The sequence below is a fragment of the Podarcis gaigeae genome (assembly GCF_964106915.1).
Source record: "Podarcis gaigeae genome assembly, chromosome: 15".
NCBI classification, from domain to species: domain Eukaryota; kingdom Metazoa; phylum Chordata; class Lepidosauria; order Squamata; family Lacertidae; genus Podarcis; species Podarcis gaigeae.
In genome coordinates, this window is record NC_139692.1 from 45,608,120 (window position 1) to 45,628,986 (window position 20,867).

General features: G+C 46.1%; 1 protein-coding gene across 1 annotated transcript in view; it reads left to right on the plus strand.

Annotated features, from left to right (window-relative positions):
* SUPT6H (SPT6 homolog, histone chaperone and transcription elongation factor) overlaps window positions 1-20,867 on the plus strand; it is a 49,594-nt gene that overhangs the window by 13,401 nt on the left and 15,326 nt on the right. The window contains exons 9-22 of the mRNA XM_083714988.1: window positions 1,140-1,256; window positions 1,488-1,577; window positions 7,368-7,510; window positions 9,704-9,855; window positions 11,416-11,514; window positions 12,104-12,233; window positions 13,191-13,341; window positions 13,920-14,074; window positions 15,321-15,516; window positions 16,686-16,825; window positions 16,919-17,036; window positions 17,770-17,846; window positions 19,007-19,142; window positions 19,859-19,996. Of these exons, the coding sequence (XP_083571114.1) occupies window positions 1,140-1,256; window positions 1,488-1,577; window positions 7,368-7,510; window positions 9,704-9,855; window positions 11,416-11,514; window positions 12,104-12,233; window positions 13,191-13,341; window positions 13,920-14,074; window positions 15,321-15,516; window positions 16,686-16,825; window positions 16,919-17,036; window positions 17,770-17,846; window positions 19,007-19,142; window positions 19,859-19,996 (1,842 nt within the window). The remainder of the gene's footprint in view (window positions 1-1,139; window positions 1,257-1,487; window positions 1,578-7,367; window positions 7,511-9,703; window positions 9,856-11,415; window positions 11,515-12,103; window positions 12,234-13,190; window positions 13,342-13,919; window positions 14,075-15,320; window positions 15,517-16,685; window positions 16,826-16,918; window positions 17,037-17,769; window positions 17,847-19,006; window positions 19,143-19,858; window positions 19,997-20,867) is intronic.

Below are 20,867 nucleotides of genomic sequence, written 5' to 3' on the forward strand. Positions count from 1 at the left end.
ATAAAATTGAGATGGGTTTTGTCAAAAGACGTGCATCTTCAGCATCCTTTGGAAGTTGTATAATGTAGGTGCCAGAGACACATCTCTGGGGAAGGAGTTCTACAACTGAGGGGCCACCACAGAGAAGACCCTCTTTTGGACTGCCACCCCCTAAACCTCTGAGGGCAGAGGGCGTACCAAAAGGGCCCCCTCTGCTGATCTCAGCACCCAAGGGGACTGTAGGGAAGGAGGTGGTCTTTCAGGTATTTGGTGCCTGGGTCGTTTAGAGCTTTAAATGCTAACATGCGCACCTCAATGCGCACCTTCAATTGGGTCTCGAAGCGAGCTAGCAATCATTGCAGCTGTTTCAAAAATAGTTTGTATGAGAATTAACTGCAATCCCAGGTGGTAGGTAATCTTGCTGCTGCATTTTGGACTAACTCTAAGCATGCAGAGCCTGCAATATTGAAGAGAATTAATTGCACTGCCCCCCCCCCCCTTTCCAGAGTTCTCCTTCACAGCCTTCTCTTCGGAGTGTGTTTTTTGCCAGCTGGGTGTCAACAGGGTTGAGGTTCGGCTGTCTCTGGCGCACAGGTGTGGTAGTCTGTGAGGTGGGGGCTTTGGGCAGGGGCACTGTTAAGGACAGTGGAACAGGAGGAGATATTTGACATTAAAAATATAATTAGAGTAAACAGTTGGCTTAAAACAGCTATCTTAAAACACACGTCAAATTTAGAATCGTAGAACTGCAGAGTTGGAAGGGACAGAGTTGTATGTGGCCCATGTGGGGATTGAACCCATGACATTGGCGTTGTCAGCAGCACGCTGTAACCAACTGAGCTAACTCTCAGCCTACTTGTCACACTAGGTTTTCCCGTACAAAAAAAAAAAGTGTTTCAGCTAATTCTGTTTAAAATTTAAAATATGATTAAATCAGCAGCTGAAAATGCATGTCAAACCCAGATGTCTTGCTAGGCTTTCCAGAACAAAAAATATTGTTAGCAGGTGCTTGAAATGATTCGGTGACAGTGTCTGCCTGATGTCAATAGGCAGGGAGTTCCAAAGGGGTGGGTGTTGCCACGCTCAAAGATAGTATTTGCTCTATGGCTGTAAGAAATGTCAGTGTCAGCCGACCCCCCTGCATTCTCCTTGCTCCCCAGGAGAGTGCCGACTACCTGGACCGCGGCCAGGCCAGCAGCAGCTTCAGCCGCAAGGGCCCCAGCACCATCCAGAAGATCAAAGAGGCCCTGAACTTCATGAGGAACCAACACTTTGAGGTGAGCTGGGATGGGGCGGCAGAGCTGCTTCCTTGAGGGTAGATGGATTTCTTTGATTGGTGGAAGCTGGAGTCCAAAAGCACAGCCACGCTGACAGGGGCCGATGGCAGGTGGAATCCCTAATCCCTGGCAGGTGGCCGGGCACCGAAGCCTGCCATGAACAAGAGGGCTCCTGTCCGTGAGCCCAGCCTCTTTGGGTTTAATGGGGTTTCCCCACTTTCCCCCCCTTAGGTTCCGTTCATCGCCTTCTACAGGAAGGAGTACGTGGAGCCAGAACTGCACATCAATGACCTGTGGCGAGTCTGGCAGTGGGACGAGAAGGTGAGGCTCCCAGCCCAGCCGCCTCACCTGAGACGGTGATTCTGCTCTAAGATAGTTGCTGTTATCACTGAAATGGGAAAGGTTGTGCGGACATAATGGACTCCACTTTTTGAAAACAGTAATAGGGAAGTGCAGGGACGCGGGTGGTGCTGTGGGTTAAACCACAGAGCCTAGGACTTGCTGATCAGAAGGTTGGTGGTTCGAATCCCCGTGACGGGGTGAGCGCCCGTTGCTCGGTCCCTGCTCCTGCCAACCTAGCAGCTCGAAAGCACATCAGAGTGCAAGTAGATAAATGGGTACCACTCCGGCGGGAAGGTAAACGGCGTTTCCGTGCGCTGGTCTGGTTCACCAGAAGCGGCTTAGTCATGCTGGCCACACGACCCGGAAGCTGTATGCCGGCTCCCTCGGCCAGTAAAGCGAGATGAGCACTGCAACCCTAGAGTCGGTCAGGACCGGACCTAATGGTCAGGGGTCCCTTTATCTTTTTAATAGGGAAGTGCAATTGTCTGTTCTTGCTCCGTAGCCACTCGTTGGTGGGAACTTTACCTGAGAAGATCCTCCTTGGCCACCATAGAAAGGGCCGTCATTTCTTTTAACAAATAACAATATATATCTTCCTGCGATTTCACTGAGCAAAATCTCTGTGTGAGGGGGAAATGGGCCCTGTTCTTCTGTCCAAAAAGGTCTGCGCCTCCTAGCTCTCTCCCTCTGCAAACTTGAATGACCACGACCAGATTATTTGTGTTGTGGGGTGTTGGTGTTCATAAGGACACAAGAAGATGGATCAGGCCATTAATGCCTCGGCCAGAGGTCTATAAGCTTCTCTCTTTTTTATCAACCGATTTGGAATAATCTTGTGGACAAAGGCAGTGGACTATAGGTGGGAGTACCCGGAAGGCATCTCTTTTTTCTTCAAAGGGAAACGTAGAAAGTGCCTGTCGGCATTAGACGCAGACAAGTTCTGGAGAAAGTACCGAAAAGACCTCGGAGGAAAACGGCAATTGTTGGGAGAATCAGAGGATATTGAACAAACAGTTGAGAGTTAGGAGACAGATCTAAGAAGGGAATTTATTAAATTATACTGAGGCCTTGAATGTGTAATTTTTTTATTATTTTTTTAAACCTGTTGACATATCATAAGAAATAAAGTATGGATTATAAATTTATTACTTGGAATGTAAATGGTTTAAATGAAAAATCAAAAAGGAACAAGGTGGAACATATTCTGGTTAAGCAAAAATATGATCTAATCTGTCTGCAAGAAACTCATGTAGCGGAAAAACATAAAAGAGTATTAATAAATAAGAGATTGGGGCTTGAGTTTATTGCATCAAGTAAAGAAAAAAAGAGAGGGGTGGTAATTTATGTAAAACCTCAGCTGGAGCCAAAACTGCTTTATAATGATGAAAAAGGCCGAACAGTGATTATAGAGGTTAAGATCAATAATGAAAAAGTGATAGTTATTGGAATCTATGCACCAAATGAAAGAAAATCCGAATTCTATCAATTCCTGGAAGAAAAAGTCATAGAATATATAGGGGGGGAAATTATACTATTAGGAGATTTTAATGGAGTAGTCAATCCAAACATGGACAGGACAATAAAGAAGAAAGAAAAGAGGCAGAACAAACTCCCAACTACATTTTTCCAATTAATAGAACTCCTGAATTTGTTCGACGCTTGGAGGTTTAAGAACCCAACAGAGAAAGAATTTACACATTACTCAGAGGCACATAAATCGGCGGGACGAATCGACGCGATCTGGACAACAAAGGACTTATTAAATAATATTACAAAAGCAGAAATCCACCCAAGGACAATTTCTGACCACAGCGCGGTCTGGGTTTACTTTAAAGGAAAAGAAGAAAAGGTTAAAAGGTGGCAACTTAATGAGAGTATGCTAAATGATGAAAAAATTGTACAGAAGGCCAAGCAAATCTTAGAAGAATATTTTAAGTTTAATTTAAATCAAGGAGTAGATCTAGAGACGGTTTGGGACGCGGGTAAAGCCGTCATAAGAGGCTTCTTTATACAACAAAACACATTCCAAAGGAAAATAAAGGAGAAGAAGAAAATGGAGATCTGGGAGGAAATTAGAAAAAAGGAAAGGATCCTTTTCCAAAAACCAGATGATGAACCAATTAAGCAAAGTATAAAAATCTTACAGACGCAATTCTCCATGATAATAAATGAAGAGATAGAATGGAAGATAAAATGGTTGAGACATAGAAACTTTGAGTTTGCAAATAAACCTGGTAAACTTCTGGCCTGGCAATTAAAGAAGAAAAAAGAAGATAGAATTATCAATAAAATTAAAATTGAAGACAAATGGATTCAAGAACCTAAGGAAATTAGTAAAAACTTTGCTAGTTTTTTCGGAAATCTATATAATGAAGGTCCAGAGACTCTGGAAAAAATAATTGATTATCTGGGCAAAAATAAACTACCAATAATACCTAAGGAAAAAACTGACATTTTGAACTCACCAATAACAGCTATGGAGGTGCAACAAGCTATACAGAGATCAAAATTAGGAAAGACACCGGGCCCAGATGGTCTTCCAGCTAATTACTATAAAAAGTTAGAACAAGCATTATTTCTTCCCATGAAAGACCTAATGAATAATATTCTGGCAAATGGAAAACTTCCGAAAACCTGGAAGGACAGCTTTATTACTCTTATCCATAAACAAGGAACAGAAGCCTCAAACATGGCCAATTACAGACCCATTGCACTGCTAAATAACGATTACAAGATATTTGCAGACATTCTTGCAAATAGATTAAAAATGGTGCTGAAAGAGATAATTCATAAAGATCAAACCGGATTTCTTCCCGGACGATTTATGCAATCCAATATTAGATGTGTGATTAATGTATTAGAATATTTGGATATTAAAATTGATAAACCAGCAGCTATTATGTTGGTAGACGCTGAAAAAGCTTTTGATAACGTGTCCTGGAAGTTTATGAAAAAATTAATGGAAGAAATCGGACTGGGAGAAAATATTTGTAAAAGAAAAAATGCCATCTACTCAGAACAATATGCAAAATTGATCATCAACGGAAGAATTACTGAGGAGTGCAAAATAAACAAGGGAACCAGACAGGGCTGCCCACTGTCTCCACTGATATTTATCTTGGTGATGGAAGTATTGAACAATCAGATAAGAAGGGATCAGCTTGTTAAAGGCATCACTCTGGGAAACAAAACATATAAAATTAAAGCTTTCGCGGACGATCTACTCGTTATGACTGAAAACCCTAAAGAAAGTCTGAAAAGAGTGCTGGAACTGATTAAAGAATTTGGAGAAGTGGCAGGCTTTAAGCTGAATATTACAAAAACAAAAATGCTTGTTAAAAATGTAACCGCAGAAGAAAAGGACGACTTAGAAAAAATATTGGGCTTGAAAATCTCTTCCAAAGCGAAATACTTGGGTATTTGGATCACCCCCAAGAACATAAACTTATTTCAGGATAATTACACCAAAACTTGGCTAGAGATTAGAAAAAACTTGGTAACCTGGAGTAAACTAAAATTAACATTTCTCGGTAGGATTTCCATAATAAAGATGAATGTGCTTCCAAAATTAATCTTTTTATTTCAAATGATTCCGATACTCGGTGAAACAGGTTGTCTCAAGATATGGCAAAGAGAAATTTCCAAATTTTTGTGGGAAGGGAAGAAACCCAGGATTAAACACCTGATCTTAATAGACATAAAAGAGAGAGGAGGCTTTTCCCTACCCGACCTAAAACTTTATTATGAGGCAGCCTGTTTCACCTGGTTAAAAGATTGGTGCACATTGCAGGATCCGGACCTCCTGGACCTGGAAGGTTTTGACAACGGTTGGGGATGGCACGCCTACCTAATATATGGAAAAGCGAAAATTCATAAAAATTTTACCAACCATATAATAAGTAAGTCACTCTTCGCTGTATGGGAAAAATATAAAAACCTGATGGAGCCTAAAGTCCCGTGGTGGACTTCTCCAGTAGAAGCCATAGCAGTAAAACGGAAAAATACTCAGGAAAGCTGGCCAACATATAAAATACTTCTAAAAAATGAAAATAACCAAATAAAATTAAAAAAATTTGAGGAAATAAGAGAACACATTTCAGACTGGTTCCAATACCATCAGTTATTTGAAAAATTTAAATCAGACAAATAAAAGGGGTTCTCAGTAGAAACTTCCCGATTCGAATCTGATCTTGTAAATTCTAAAAGAAAAACTCTTTCCAAAACTTACCGACTCCTCCTTGACTGGACAGTCAAGGAGGAGGAGGTAACAGTGGCAATGGTGAGGTGGTCTCAGGATTTTGGCCATTCAATAACCATGGCCCAATGGGAAAATTTATGGAAGATCAATTGGAAATTCACAAATTGTTACACGATTAGAGAGAACTTTCAAAAAATGCAACATCGATGGTATCTAACACCATGGAAACTCTCAAAAATGTATAAAAATGTGTCAAGCAATTGTTGGAGATGCGGAGACTCAGGAACATTCTACCATATGTGGTGGACATGTAGGAAAATACAGGTATTCTGGGAGAGTATACACGCAGAACTGCAAAAAATGCTAAAGATCTCATTCAATAAAAAACCAGAGGCCTACCTCCTGGGAATAACAGATTTGGATATTCCACAAAAGAGGAAGGGTATCTTTTTATATGCGACGGCGGCAGCAAGAGTTTTGATCGCAGCAAAATGGAAGAGTAATGAAATCCCCTCTATACAAGATTGGATCCAAAAGCTGACAGAATATGCCGAATTAGATGGTTTATCAGAAAAAATAAAGAATAAATCCAAACAGGAATTTGTTTCTAAATGGGAGGTTTTCAAAGAATATCTGAAAAATAAATATAGTAGTTTAAATTCTGTTGCAGCATTCGAGGAACTTCAGTAATAGTTGCTAGGTAGAGAGAAGAAATTAGATTTATTGAGAATAAGTTTAATTATGAAAAAAATGTGTATTGGCAATAAGTAATTTGAACTTGAAATATGGAATAGACGGGAAATTGGGTCTTTAGTGTTAAGACCAATAGATGTTTTATTGTTTGTCAAGAAAATTATGCGTCTATGGTTATTTTTGTAATTTGTGTGTAATTTGATACTTGTGGTTTTTGTGTGTGTGTGTGTGTGTTTTCTTGTTTTTTCTTGTTGTATAAATAAATATTTTTTTAAAAAAATTTTTAAAAAAAGAAAAAAGAAGATGGATCAGGCCAAAGGGGGCCCATCTAGTCCAGCACCCTGTTCTCACAGGGGCCATTCAGATACCCGTGGGAAAACTGCAAGCAGGATGTGAACACAAGAGCCCTCTCCCCTCCTGTGGTTTCGAACGACTGCTGTTCAGAAGCATGGCTGCCTCCAACTGTGCAGGCAGAGCAGAGCCATCCTGGCTAACTAGCCGCCGAGAGCCCCTCTCATACATGACTCCCTCTATGGAGCCAGCTACCTAAGCCCTGTGACTTGTGTTCCAGCATGACCCTGGCCAGGAGTCTCTCATTCCTTTCCCTCTCTCAGTTCACTGACCTTTGCAAGAAGTGGGGGCCCAAGCCTCCCCTCCACCGTTGGAAGAAAGCCCCCACCCCCTGCATCTTCCATGTTCAGACCCACCACCATATTCTTGTGGTTGCCAGCCAAAGGGACCTCTCTGGCTCTGCTCTGACTCTTGCTGCTTTCCTTACTCAAGGAAGTTCAGTTGGAAGCGAGAAGTCGGTGGGGTGGTTCTGGGAAGGCAGTCAGGTGACTCAAAGCCAACTTCCCTCTCTCTCTCCCTTGCCCCAGTGGACCCAGCTTAAGATCCGTAAGCAGAACCTGACCAGGCTCTTTGAGAAGATGCAAGCCTACCAGTACGAGCAGATCTCTGCGGATCCAGACAAGCCTCTGGCAGACGGCATCAGAGCCCTGGACACCACCGACATGGAGAGGTACCGTCTCTCCTCAGAGCTGTTAGGCCAAAACTTCAAGGCAGGCCGGTGCCTTGTCTCAATGGGAACACATGCTTCCCCCCTGGTCAGCCTGTCTGTCTCTTCCCGAGAGCTTCGGGGAAAACTTTCTGTGTCTTCTTTTCTTGACTAGGGCTGCCCTTTTGCCATTTCTTGGCATTGTCGTGATTTTGAACAAAAGGGACACTGCAAGTATTTTAAGGAGAGTCTCCTTACATACAATCGTACCTTGGTTGTCAAATGGAATCCATTCTGGAACTCCATTCAAATTCTGAAAACATTCGACAACCATGGCGCGGCTTCTGATTGGCTGCAGGAGCTTCCTGCACATACCGTATTTTTTGGCCCATAGGGCACACCGGCACACAGGACGCACCTAGTTTTTTGGGGGGAAATAAAGAATGTTTTTTAATTCCCCCCCAGTCTGCGACTTCGCGCAGCCCTCCCACAGCTTGCAGAGAGCTGCGCAAAGCCCGAAGCCTAGGGGACGCTGAGCTCAGGGCGCCCCCAGGCTTCGGGGTGCAGGCAGCTCTTCAAAGCTTGCGGATAGCTTCCTGAAGCCTGCATTCACCTCATAGGATACACACACATTTCCCCTTCATTTTTGGAGGGGGAAAAGTGTGTCCTATAGGGCGAAAAAAAATTGGTAGTCGAAAGCCGAGTTGGATGTTCGGCTTCCAAAGAACATTTGCAAAGCAGAACACTCACTTCTGGGTTTGCGGTGTTCAGGAGTCAAAATGTTTAACTCCCAAGGCATTCAGGATCCAAACTGTACTTAAGAACTGAAGAAGAGTCTCGTCTAGCCATGTCCAAAGTCTGTTTTGGGGGCCTTATCCGGCCCGCAGGTTGGTTTAATGCGGCCCCTGTGGCAGTTTATTTCCTGGGGTAAAACCTCAACAACTTCAATCCTAAAAAAAGCTCAGCAGCTTCAATCTTTAAAAAGTTAGTAAAGTAAAGAAATGAAATCTGTTTCTTGTGGCTCCCGCCAAATATATATATATATATATATATATATATATATATATATGCTTTCGTAGATTTTCACGGGTACAGGAATGCAGGTTTTGGTGTCCTCGGGTGTCTTCCCGTGTAAAAGTTGGGGTGTCTAGGCGACGTTTCGACGAGGTCTCACTCGTCATCTTCAGGCTGGTGCTTTCGGCTTCTTGTTACTGGAACAGAGCGGGATCTCAATGTTTGAGTTCCTATAAATACTGTAGAGGGGGTGTGGTGTCTAGCCTCCAATGTTCTGGGCAGAGAGGAAGTTCCCAGGCTAGTGTGCCTTTTCTTCTTTTGTTCCTTAATTACTTGAGAGATACCTTGAGTGATTTCTTGAGTGATATCCTGAGTACCACTTAGGTGGGTCATTAGGTGTGGATTAGTTGCTAAAGTCTTTGTGTCTTGACCTCTTGAACTTTGTGAAGAGTTTTCCTGAGAAGATGGCTGTATTGCACTTAGTTGTGCTTTGGCTTGGCTTCGTGTATAGGGGCGAGCTGTGGTTTTGTGGCTTGTGTCAGCCAGATCTGTGTAGGGAGAATCAACCACACCAGACCCAAACCCAGACCCTCTCCACAGATGAATTACTGACACCATCCAGTAGCCAATCCATGGTGGCACCTCCGGATGCTGCACCCCCCTGCAATCCCTACACAGATCTGGCTGACACAAGCCACAAAACCACAGCTCGCCCCTATACACGAAGCCAAGCCAAAGCACAACTAAGTGCAATACAGCCATCTTCTCAGGAAAACTCTTCACAAAGTTCAAGAGGTCAAGACACAAAGACTTTAGCAACTAATCCACACCTAATGACCCACCTAAGTGGTACTCAGGATATCACTCAAGAAATCACTCAAGGTATCTCTCAAGTAATTAAGGAACAAAAGAAGAAAAGGCACACTAGCCTGGGAACTTCCTCTCTGCCCAGAACATTGGAGGCTAGACACCACACCCCCTCTACAGTATTTATAGGAACTCAAACATTGAGATCCCGCTCTGTTCCAGTAACAAGAAGCCGAAAGCACCAGCCTGAAGATGACGAGTGAGACCTCGTCGAAACGTCGCCTAGACACCCCAACTTTTACACGGGAAGACACCCGAGGACACCAAAACCTACATATATATATATATATATATATATATATATATAAATTCCTTCCCATGCTTCTGTTTTGGCAGGCTGAAGGACGTGCAGTCCATGGATGAGCTGCGGGATGTGTACAACCACTTCCTGCTCTACTATGGCCGAGATATCCCCAAGATGCAGAACGCCGCCAAGGCAAGCCGCAAGAAGCACAAGAGGGTCCGGGAGGACGGCGAGGAGGAGGAAGGTATGTGGGTTGCAGGAAGGGGCTGCCTGGTTTCTAAGGTGATCGTCTCCATACTCCCACCCACCATCTCCCCACTCTGGTGCCTTCGCTACAGGGCTGTCTCTCTCCCCCACCATCTGAGCCTGGCTATCTGCACATGGTGGTGGGGCCTGGCTCCATACCTCCCTGTGCCAATTGCTGTGGGTTGCAAAAGCCCTGAAACTGGGCTGCTGCCCACAGAGGCTGCCACTCTTAGTTCTGTTTGTTTGTTTGTTTATTTAGAAAATCTAGATATACCACTCAACACGTTTGGTAAAAAAAACCCAACAACCCAAAAGCCGTAAGCGATAATAATAGTAGTAGTAGGAATAATAATAACAACAACAATAATAATTTATTATTTATACCCCGCCCATCTGGCCAGGCTTCCCCAGCCACTCTGGGCGGCTTCCAAAAAAAGATTAAAATACCGTAATACATAAAACATTAAAAGCTTCCCTAAACAGGGCTGCCTTCAGATGTCTTCTAAAAGTCTGGTAGTTGTTGTTCTCTTTGACATCTGGTGGGAGGGTGTTCCACAGGGCGGGCGCCACCACCGAGAAGGCCCTCTGCCTGGTTCCCTGTAACTTGGCTTCTCGCAGTGAGGGAACCGCCAGAAGGCCCTCGGCGCTGGACCTCAGTGTCTGGGCAGAATGATTGGGGTGGAGAGGCTCCTTCAGATATACTGGACCGAGGCCGTTTAGGTGAAATCATCAAGTCAGAAACAATGTATTACAAATGAAGATCCTTTTGTAGTTAATAATAAAAGTATTACTTTGCTCAAGGGCAAAAAAGACTAGTGCAGGTTAGATGGATAAAAGCCACTTAAATGTGCATTAAAATGTAAGCCTCCGTAATTGAAATATGGGCTGAAACAAACAGCACAAAGGGAGCCAGTCTGGGTGAGCTTCCTCCGCATCCCCTCCGTTCTTCTTCCCTTCCTTTTGCATCAGAGGTCTCTGCATCTCTGTGTTAGTTCAGCCTCCCCCTCTCAGGCTTTCCTCTGGGCATTGTTGCCCTGTGAGGCATCTTCGCAGCCACACTGCCTGTCGGACTGATGGGTATTGTAGTCCCAGGCCATCAGGAGGAGCACCAAGCTAGGAGTGGCTGCGCTAGAGAGACGAGGTGCTCATGGTGAATCTCCCCCCTTGCTGGATGGGGGAAGGAGGCGGCCTCTCTCACTTTGTCAGGGGGGCTCCCCTTTCCTTTCCTTGAGATTTCTTGTTCGTTTATTTATTGGATTTATATTCCACTTTTCCTTCAAGGCACTCTTAAGTGGCGTACATGGTTCTTCTCCCCATTTAATGCCCACAACAACCTTGTGGGGTAGGTTAGGCTGAGAGGCAGTGATTGGCTTCCAAGATCACCCATGGCTGAGTTGGGGACTTTGAACCCTGGTCTCTCCTGGGTCCTAGTCCAACACTCTTAACCACTGTGCCACAGTGCCTCTCTGCTGATGCTCCCAGCGTGCCTGGCCTCTCATGGTCATTCCTGGTGGTTGGGCATTTCCCCAAGGGCCTCTCTCTCTCTTTCCTTCTCCAGGCGAAGGGGAGGACGTGGAGGACGAAGAGCAGAAGGGGCCGGAGCTCAAGCAGGCGTCTCGCCGGGATATGTATACCATCTGCCAAGCGGCTGGCCTAGGTAGGTACCAGCTCCTGTGCTCCCTTGGCCTTTGCAGTGAGTCAGTTCTCTGCCTCCGCAGTTGAAGGCAGTCGTACTTCTGAATCCCTGTTGCTGGAAACCTCAGGAGGGGAGAGGGCTGCTCTTGTGTTCGAATCCTGCTTGGGGACTTCTGGTCGGCCCCTATGAGAACAGGAGGCTGGGCTAGGTGGTGGTGATAATAATAATAATATTTTTAAAAATATTATTTATACTCTCCTATCTGGCTGGGTTTCCCTGGCCACTCTGGGCATCTTCCAACAAAGGATTACAAATACATTAAAACATCAGTCATTAAAAACTTCCGTAAACAGGGCTGCCTTCAGATGTCTTCTAAACATCAGATAGTTTGTTATTTCTTTGAAATCTGATGGGAGGGCCTTCCACAGGGCGGGTGCCACTACTGAGAAGGCCCTCTGCCTGGTTCCCAGTAACGTGGCTTCTCACAGTGAGGGAACCACCAGAAGGCCCTCGGCGTCCGGGTTAAATGCTGGGGGTGGATGGTTGACGGTAAACCCCAGCAGGGCTATCCTTATATTCTCATGACTGACGGTTGCTGTTGTCCCCCTAGATGGCCTAGCCAAGAAGTTTGGGCTGACCCCCGAGCAGTTTGGGGAGAACTTGCGCGACAGTTACCAGCGCCACGAGACCGAGCAGTTCCCAGCTGAGCCCTTGGAGCTGGCCAAGGATTACGTCTGCAGGTAGGAGCCCTGGCTCCGGTGTGGCACCCTCCTGGCTGGGGAGCGGGGGCCCTTTGACCTGTCCTGCCTCAGTTTCTTCCTTTGGAAAGGAACTCAAAATGTCTTGGCGTTGGGCATGTTTGTTACTTGTTTTCCCAGCTCTTAAACTCTTCTCAGCTAGTTCAGTTGTGACTTGTGTGTCCGGGTTGTGCTTTTTGGTTGACAAACATCGCTTTTGACAAGGTTTGCACCTACAGGCATCTGCTTTGTGGGTCTCTTTTGCATTGGCGTTTAATTTATTTAAATATTTATTCATTCATTAAAATGTATACAACGCTTGATTGTAAAAAAACACACACAAAGCAGACAGGCTTCAAAGTAGTGTACAGAGAAAAATATAAAGCCTTAAAATTATTGATAATAACAATTAACAGCAATAATGTTAAGGGTTTTGGAAAATTAAAATAGCAATAGTCTAAAAGCAGATTAAAACTCGCAGCGACTTACCTAAACCTCTGGATAGGCTTGTCTAAACCAGAATGTTTTCAGTAGATGCCAAAAAGTGCACAGCAAAGGCACCTGCCTGTTTGCAATAGGCAGGGAGTTCCAACATGCTGCCACACTAAAATATTCTTACAAATGCAGAACCTGTAACAGTGCCAGTTCCATCAGCTGAAGTGGTCGAGTGGGCAGAAACCACACTTTGGTTATAAGCCCAGAACACATTGCAATTAGTTTTAGAATATCAGACGCAGCAGTACAGCAGCTGCTTGGCAAAGCCTCTTGGGTTTGACTGGGCTGCCTGAATAATGCACGTTTTTAGAAGGCTTCCTGTGGGTGGGCTGTGATGAAGGCGGAAATGGGAGGAAATGAGTGGGTGGGAGTTGTGAATAACAGCTGGAGGCTGGGAGTGAGGAAGGGGGTGATCCTGCGCCCCACCCTGACCCAGCCATGCCCTTGCCTTGGCGCTCTCCACAGCCAGTTCCCCACCCCGGAGGCCGTGCTGGAAGGAGCCTGCTACATGGTGGCCCTGCAGATTGCCCGCGAGCCCTTGGTCCGGCAGGTCCTGCGCCAGACCTTCCAGGAAAGGGCAAAGATCAACGTCGCTCCTACCAAGAAAGGGAAGAAGGTAAAGCGCACCTGCCTGGGTGGTTCTTCCTGGCGAACGGGGGGAATCTGGTGCCAAGGCTCTCTCTGCTGTAGTGGTGGTGGAGCTGTTTGGCTTGGGCTCTGGACAGACCCGGGTTCAAATCCCTCTTCACGTGGCTGTCCCCAAGGCCCAGCCAGTAACTCTTCAAACCCGTTTGCGGCACGCTTGAGAATTCACAGTTCAGCAAGCAAAGGCTTACATTTAAAAACTGAGCAAGCAGAAGCTGTGAAAGAAAATGTGGAAGAGGAAGTGGAAGACCATGGCAATATATCTCTGTCTCTCAGCCTGGTCCTACCTCACAGGGTTGCTGTGAGGGTGGCAGGAGCAAGAACCTTGAGTTTCCTTGGGTTGGAGGGAAAGCATTAAAACATGCACAATTGGCAGGGGGAAAGAGAGGCAAGCCCTGGTGGTCGATGGGAATAGCTAGAATTCCAAAAACATTGGCATGGAATTGGGGGCTGCGAGGGTGTCCTGGGAGGGCCTGCTTGGAGTGTTCCTCTCTCCTCCCTCCCCCCAGTCACTGCCTTCTCTCTCCCCTCCCCTTCTCAAAACGGCAGGACGTGGACGAGGCCCATTATGCCTACTCCTTCAAGTACCTGAAGAATAAGCCTGTGAAGGAACTGCGGGACGACCAGTTTCTGAAGATCTGCCTGGCCAAGGACGAGGGGCTCCTGACCATTGACATCTGCATCGACATGAAGGGCGTTGAGGGGTGAGTCTCAATGAATTGGGTGGGTAGTAAGTTGCTCCATGGCAGATCATCTGCTTTGCTTGCATGCAGAAGGTCCCAGGTCCAATCCTGGCATCTGTCTCCAAGTAGGGCTGCAAAGGACCTGAGTCCAGCTGCAGCCGCTGTCCCTGTAGCGTTCCCCAAACAAGGAAGGATTGGACTCTGATTAATAAAATACACACGAGGCTTGATCAGCAAGACTCTGGGAGGAGTGCATATAATAATCCTCCCTCTCCACCCCTCGGCCCAGGTCGTTTTATTCACAAAAGAACTTTTTACACAGTGTTTGTAATAACCAATCAGATTTCCCCTGAGCATTTTTTAAAAAATAACCCCACGGTGGACAAAGTCAGATCAGAAGTAATCCTGTTAACTACAAAAACTACTTTGAACATGCCTACGTATCTGAGAGTAAATAAAGCAGGACTAGAGGAATACATTCAGCAAACCCAGAGGTCATAAACAAGCAGTAAAGGAAGGAAGGATGGGGTAGTATTTACCATCTCTTTATGAACTATCTTCCTGGCCCTAAGATCTATCTAAAGATTAACAAACTCAAGGAAAGGTACATCAAAGAAGCTACCTGTCAAATTGATACGTGGGTGCTTGCGAAGATAACAGCCCAGGACTCTAGCCTGTCTTTTACAGGATTTATTGAGTTCAAAAACCTATGTACAGAGCAGAGGTTTTCAAAGCATGTCTGCCTCAATCGCTAGCAGTTTCTGGAAGTCTTTGAGCTTCTCTCTCTCTCTCATCTTCCATGTCTCCTGAAAGTCTCTTCTCCCCCAATGCTGACGAAGTATAGCTGCTCATCAGAGGATTCTGTCTGTACATTCCTGTCTCTCCCCCCTTCTCTGCGAACCGATCCCTGACACGACCTACTATCTTTATGACTCAGGATGCCCGGTGAAGCACCTGGCCTGTGTTTTTAGAATGCTGATATGTGTCTGTCAGGCAGAGAAATAGGACATGGATGCAGAGGCATGGATTGATCAGAAATCATATCAAAATGGCTCAAACCCAGTCAACGCATTGCTGACACAAATGGCTTGCTCCATGTTTTTTTATAATTCCTCATAGCAATCCCACCTGATCACTACAGTCCCCTCTTGTGTTGCCCAGCCAACTGGCATCCAGGGGCCTTTACTGCCTCCTAGTGGTGGGAGGAGTGACGAAGCCATGATGCCTAGGAGCCACTGACCGCCTCCTTCTCCTCCTCCCTTTCCAGCTACGGCAACGACCAGTCCTACTTTGAGGAGATCAAGCAGTTCTACTACCGCGACGAGTTCAGCCACCAGGTGCAGGAGTGGAACCGGCAGCGCACCTTGGCCATTGAGCGGGCGCTCAACCAGTTCCTCTACGTCCAGATGGCCATGGAGCTGAAGAACAAGCTGCTGGTGGAAGCCAAGGAGTTCGTCATCAAGGTGGGTGTCCAATGCTGCCCACCCCAACCCCCCTGGCTTAGGCCCCATGTGCTTGGGGAGCAGCTGGCAGGCAGCTCCTGCCTCTGGGAGAGCAGGCCTAGCCTAGATGGTTGCTCAAGGAAGAATCATATAACTGTAGAGTTGGAAGGGACCTCTTGGGTCATCTAGTCCAACCCCCTGCAATGCAGGTGTCGCAGCTGAAAAATCCCTGACACCTGAGTAGGTGAGCAGGCTTTCTTACTGCAGGCTGGGGGTGGGGTTGCATTTAGCATCTGAAAAAAGATCCATGTTTTAATTTCCCCCTCTTTGTTAAGCAAAACTTTTGGTGAAATCTCAGGCCTGGGCCAGGGGAGTTGGGAGGAGACCTCCTTTTGCCACCCCTCTGTGTCATCCAGCTTTCCATTTCCCAGTGCCAAAAAGAAGTCTTTGGGAAACATGCATCATGAATGCAGAATAAATGCCTGCAAAGCAGATGCGCATGATTCTGTCCGATTTTGTGTAGTTTAGTTCCAGGAAATAAGAGCCAGGTGTGCCAGCTGTGGTGATGGCAGATACTCTGGTCCTTTTCTCAATGTGCTACTGCCCTTCCTCTCCAGAGAGGCTGCCTTGCTTTGCACGGAAGAAAGAAACAAGCATTCCTTTTTGAATATTTAATATATGGGTGAGCCAGGTGTTTGCCTCTGCAGGTGACAGTGGGCAACTTTGTGTTTCAAGTATTTGCACCCGAGATAAAATCACATTATAGAAGTGGCTCCCAAGCTTGGGGGGGGCACAGCCCCCTCAGATCCATAAAGTCATCCCCCTACCCTATGAAAAGCATCATTCAGAACAGCTGTTTGCACAACCCACTAATAACACAGTGAAATTCAAAACAGTAACAATTAATTGCACATTTATTCATAATCCAGTTAAAACTATTTAATTCAAAAAACCAGGAGACTTTATTCAGTGAGACCAGCTTTTCAAAGCTTTGCCACCTCCAGTTCCCCTTGCCTCTTAGTGCCACCTAGGGAATTCCACCGCCCTCTTTGGGGACCACTCTCATGCAGCCCAAAAATGGTTCTTTGAGCTCTGCCCTTAGATACTTTCTGAGGCTCTGTCAAACCCTCCAAATGGTCCAGGTGGAAGTTTCCTCCAGGGTCTGCCCATGAGTCGCCTTCCTTTTCTAGGCTTGCAGCCGGAAGCTGCACAACTGGCTGAAGGCGGCTCCTTACCGGCCAGACCAGCAGGTGGAGGAAGACGATGACTTCATGGACGAGAACCAGGCGAAGGGCATTCGGGTGCTGGGCATCGCCTTCTCCTCGGCCAGGTATGGAGGCTCCTTGGCAGAGATGCGTCCCCAACGCCCTGGTGGGGTTTCCTCCCCGCTTTTCTAACGGCGCACCGTTCCTTTTTCTTACAGAGACCACCCTGTCTTTTGCGCCCTGGTGAATGGGGAAGGGGAGGTGACGGATTTCCTGCGCCTGCCGCACTTCACCAAGCGAAGGAACGCCTGGCGGGAGGAGGAGAGAGAGAAGAAGGTGAGGGGAGAAGCTGAAGACTTTGCTAGGAAGCCACCAGATATGTGCGGGAGCTTCTGGTGCAAGGAGTCGGTCTGTGGTTTTCCTCCCACCGCCAGTCTGGAAGTGCTGGGCTGCTGGTGTGTCTCTGGTCTCAGGCCTAGAACATTCTCCCCGCAGTCTGCTGCAACCCTCATCTGAAATACAATACAATACGATACGATAATCTTTATTGTCATTGTCCCATACAGAACAGCGAAATTGAACAAGCCAGCTATCCCAGCCTAGTTAGCCCCCTAAAAACTCTGATACCCCATGATTAAATAGGATATACTCCCATAGAGACTACCTTACACTGTGTTTAAGACCAAAATTGCATTTGGATAGAAACTGTTTCTCAGGCGGCTAGTCCTAGTCTTTATAACCCTGTACCTTCTTCCAGAAGGCAGAAGCTGAAAGACATCATTTCCGGATTGCGCACTATCTGCAGCTTTCTTGTTTCTGGTATAGTGGTAGAGTCCTGGGCTCTAAGACCTGGGAGAGACCAGGGTTCAAATCCCCTTCTTCTTTCCCGCCCCCAACTCCCTGGTGGAAATTTGAGCCCATCACAAGCCCTACCTCCATACTGGCTGAGAGGGCTTTCTTCCCATCACCAAATCACCTGCTTTAGGAGCCTTTGTGTGTAAAGTCGCTGTGTTCTGTCCAGTGTCCTTCTTCCTCCCTCACTCTCTACCCCTTTCTCTGCCTTTCTCAGGCTCAGGATATCGAGACCCTGAAGAAATTCCTGCTCAGCAAGAAGCCCCACGTGGTCACCATTGCAGGAGAGAACAGGTGAGCCAGCCGAACAGCCAAAGAGCCTGACTGCTGGATCGTGCTCAGGACTCCTCTGATCCGCCATCCTGCTCTCACAGCAGCCTGCCAGATGCCTCCTTCTCAGCACATTCAGCCCTCATCTCATTTTCAAAAAAATATTTATCTCCTACTTTTCTGTTTTAAACAAAAAACAATCACAACTCCAAGCAGCTTTCATCATACTTTAAAACAGCCAGCTGGAGTGAGGGTGTGTACAGGGCCTGCGGTATATAATCTACTCCTGGTTTATATTTGGTGTTTTTGTTTTTTTGTTTGTTTTCGGATTGGCTGTTTTAAATACTTGATGCAAGCTGCCTTGAGTACTTCTGCTGCAACAGGAAAGGAGGATATGAATGGTTTAGGAACAACAGAAGTTTGCTAAGGAATGAGCAAGTAGCAGCTCAGTGCCGGGGGATGGGGGAGCTTTTTCACCCTGAAGACATCATTCCCTTCTGTTTTTTTTATTTTAAAATATTTTTTATTACAAATTTGCAACAAATTGTAACGTAATCAAAAATTCAAATTACATTTACATTTCAAAATCCCCACACAACTTCCCTTCCTGGTTTATCACATACTTGTTTCTTCTGCTTATAATAAACACCTTATACACTAAAATTAAAGTTATACATTCTTAATCTATTTTCTTTTTTCAACCTTTTAACCACATGTTTATATTTTCTATTTATTAATTGTAAGTGCCGGCCACGTTCCGTTCTGGATCATAGCTGTCAACGTTTCCCCTTTTTTAAGGGAAATTCACTTGTTCCAAGTAGGATTCCTTGCAAGAAAAGGGGAAAAGTTGACAGCTATGTTCTGGATGCAGCCTGCCAGGAGCCCGCATGCCGGGATGGGCGGGGCCAGAGGCAAAAGTGGGAGGAGCAACAAATGTAAACTGCCTTTGCATGGTAGAGTAGTTTCTCCATTCAGAAATCCCTTTGCATCCTTCATCCAGAAAAACGAGAGGCATCATCAGGGTCCAGCCAGGCAAAAACACTCGCCCAGACAGGGACAGGATGCCTTCTGCTTCACAGCTCCCTCTTTGGGTCAAGAGATGCCGCTCAGTTTGCAACTGTGGTTCGCTCTCTCTCATGGCCAAGCTCTCAGCTGTTTCCTGCTTCCTCCTCTCCCTTTGCCAGGGATGCCCAGATGCTGATAGAGGACGTGAAGCGCATTGCCCACGAGCTGGACCAAGGGCAGCAGCTCTCCTCCATTGGGGTGGAGCTGGTGGACAATGAGCTGGCCACTCTCTACATGAACAGCAAGAAGTCCGAGGTGAGCCTGGAGACCCTCCCCCCATTGCCCAAACTCGGGACACTTGCTGCCCCCTGCCTGAAGCCCTGGAGAGCCACTGCCAGCCAGGGTAGGCACTGCTGAGCTAGATGGACCAAGGGTCTCTAAATGAGGTACCGTAGTTTTCCGTGTATAAGACAAGGTTTTTTGACTTTTAAAATATGTTACAAATTGGGTGTCTTATACATGGAGGGGACAGACAATAGGTGGTTTATGCGATATGTGCGATTGGCAGCATTGGTCATTCTATTTGAAAACTACACACTTATTAGGAAAACTTTTTCCAGGTCTTGATATCGGCTTTTATTTCAGTTGTTTTAATCGTTGATGTTGCTGATTCCCCACCCCCACCCCTTTCTCGTGATGCCATATCTTATTGCCGTTCATATTACAGTGGTACCTCGGGTTAAGTACTTGATTTGTTCCAGAGATCCGTACTTAACCTGAAACTGTTCTTAACCTGAAGCACCACTTTAGCTAATAGGGCCTCCTGCTGCTGCCGCGCCGCAGAGCACAATTTCTGTTCTCATCTGAAGCAAAGTTCTTAACCCGAGGTACTATTTCTGGGTTAGCGGAGTCTGTAACCTGAAGCATATGTAACCCGAGGTACCACTGTATTTGGATGTCATGGGAATCTGCCTCGTGTGGTTATGAGAGGAGGGCTATATGAACCCCTTTCTGGTGTGATTCTCTTGCAGACCGAATTCCGGGATTACCCCCCTGTCCTGCGCCAGGCCGTCTCCCTCGCCCGCCGCATCCAGGACCCCCTGATTGAGTTCGCTCAGGTCTGCAGCTCCGACGAGGACATCCTCTGCCTCAAGCTGCACCCTCTGCAGGTAACACCACCGGGAGTGTGTGAAGGCTTTCAGTTGTCTGTTGAAATCCCGGAGGCCGGCTGTGAAAAGGGCTTGTGTCTGGGGTTGGGGGGCTGCGGGGGGGGGGGGCAGGCAGTCATTTTCCATTGCAAGCTGAAGCAGAATAAATCATGTTGAGTCCCTGCCTCTTTATCCCCTTGCCCTTTGATATATTTTAAGATCCACCTTACTCCCACTATGTTGTAATCTGCTTTAACTGGTTTTTTAATATTGTGTTCTTAAATTCTTGTAACCTGCCCCGGGACCTCATGGAGGGGGGAAGGCAGGTAAAATAAATAAATGCATGAATTACATGACATTACATTTGTATCCCACCCTTCATCTGCAGATCTCAAGGCAGTTCACAGCATAAAATTACAATAGAAAACATAATAAAAATAAGAATAAAAGCAGATCAATAACTCCCCCTCCCACAACACATTTAAAAGGGTATGTCAATCAGTTAAAGGTCCGGTTGAAGAGCAACGTTTTCACCGGGTGCCTAAAAGTGTATAATAAAGGTGTCCGTTGACAGGGCTGCCCTGTGCCCTGCAGTCTGCCACCCTGGAGCTGAGCCTTACGGCTCCGGTGTGTGAGAATAGAATAGAATAGAATTTTATTATTACGGTCACAGACCAGTTCCGGGTCACTTACAATATCAGGAAAATCATAAAACACAACAGGAATACATTGAATTGCAATTGGGTATAACAGAGACAATTCAGCTATAGCAGCAGTTAAAAAAATAGATTAAATATTGATCACTAAAATATAACCTAAAATTATCATTTAAAACTTTAATCATTTTGGTAGTATAGCTTGTTCCCTGAGTTTTACGGCAGTCACACAGAAT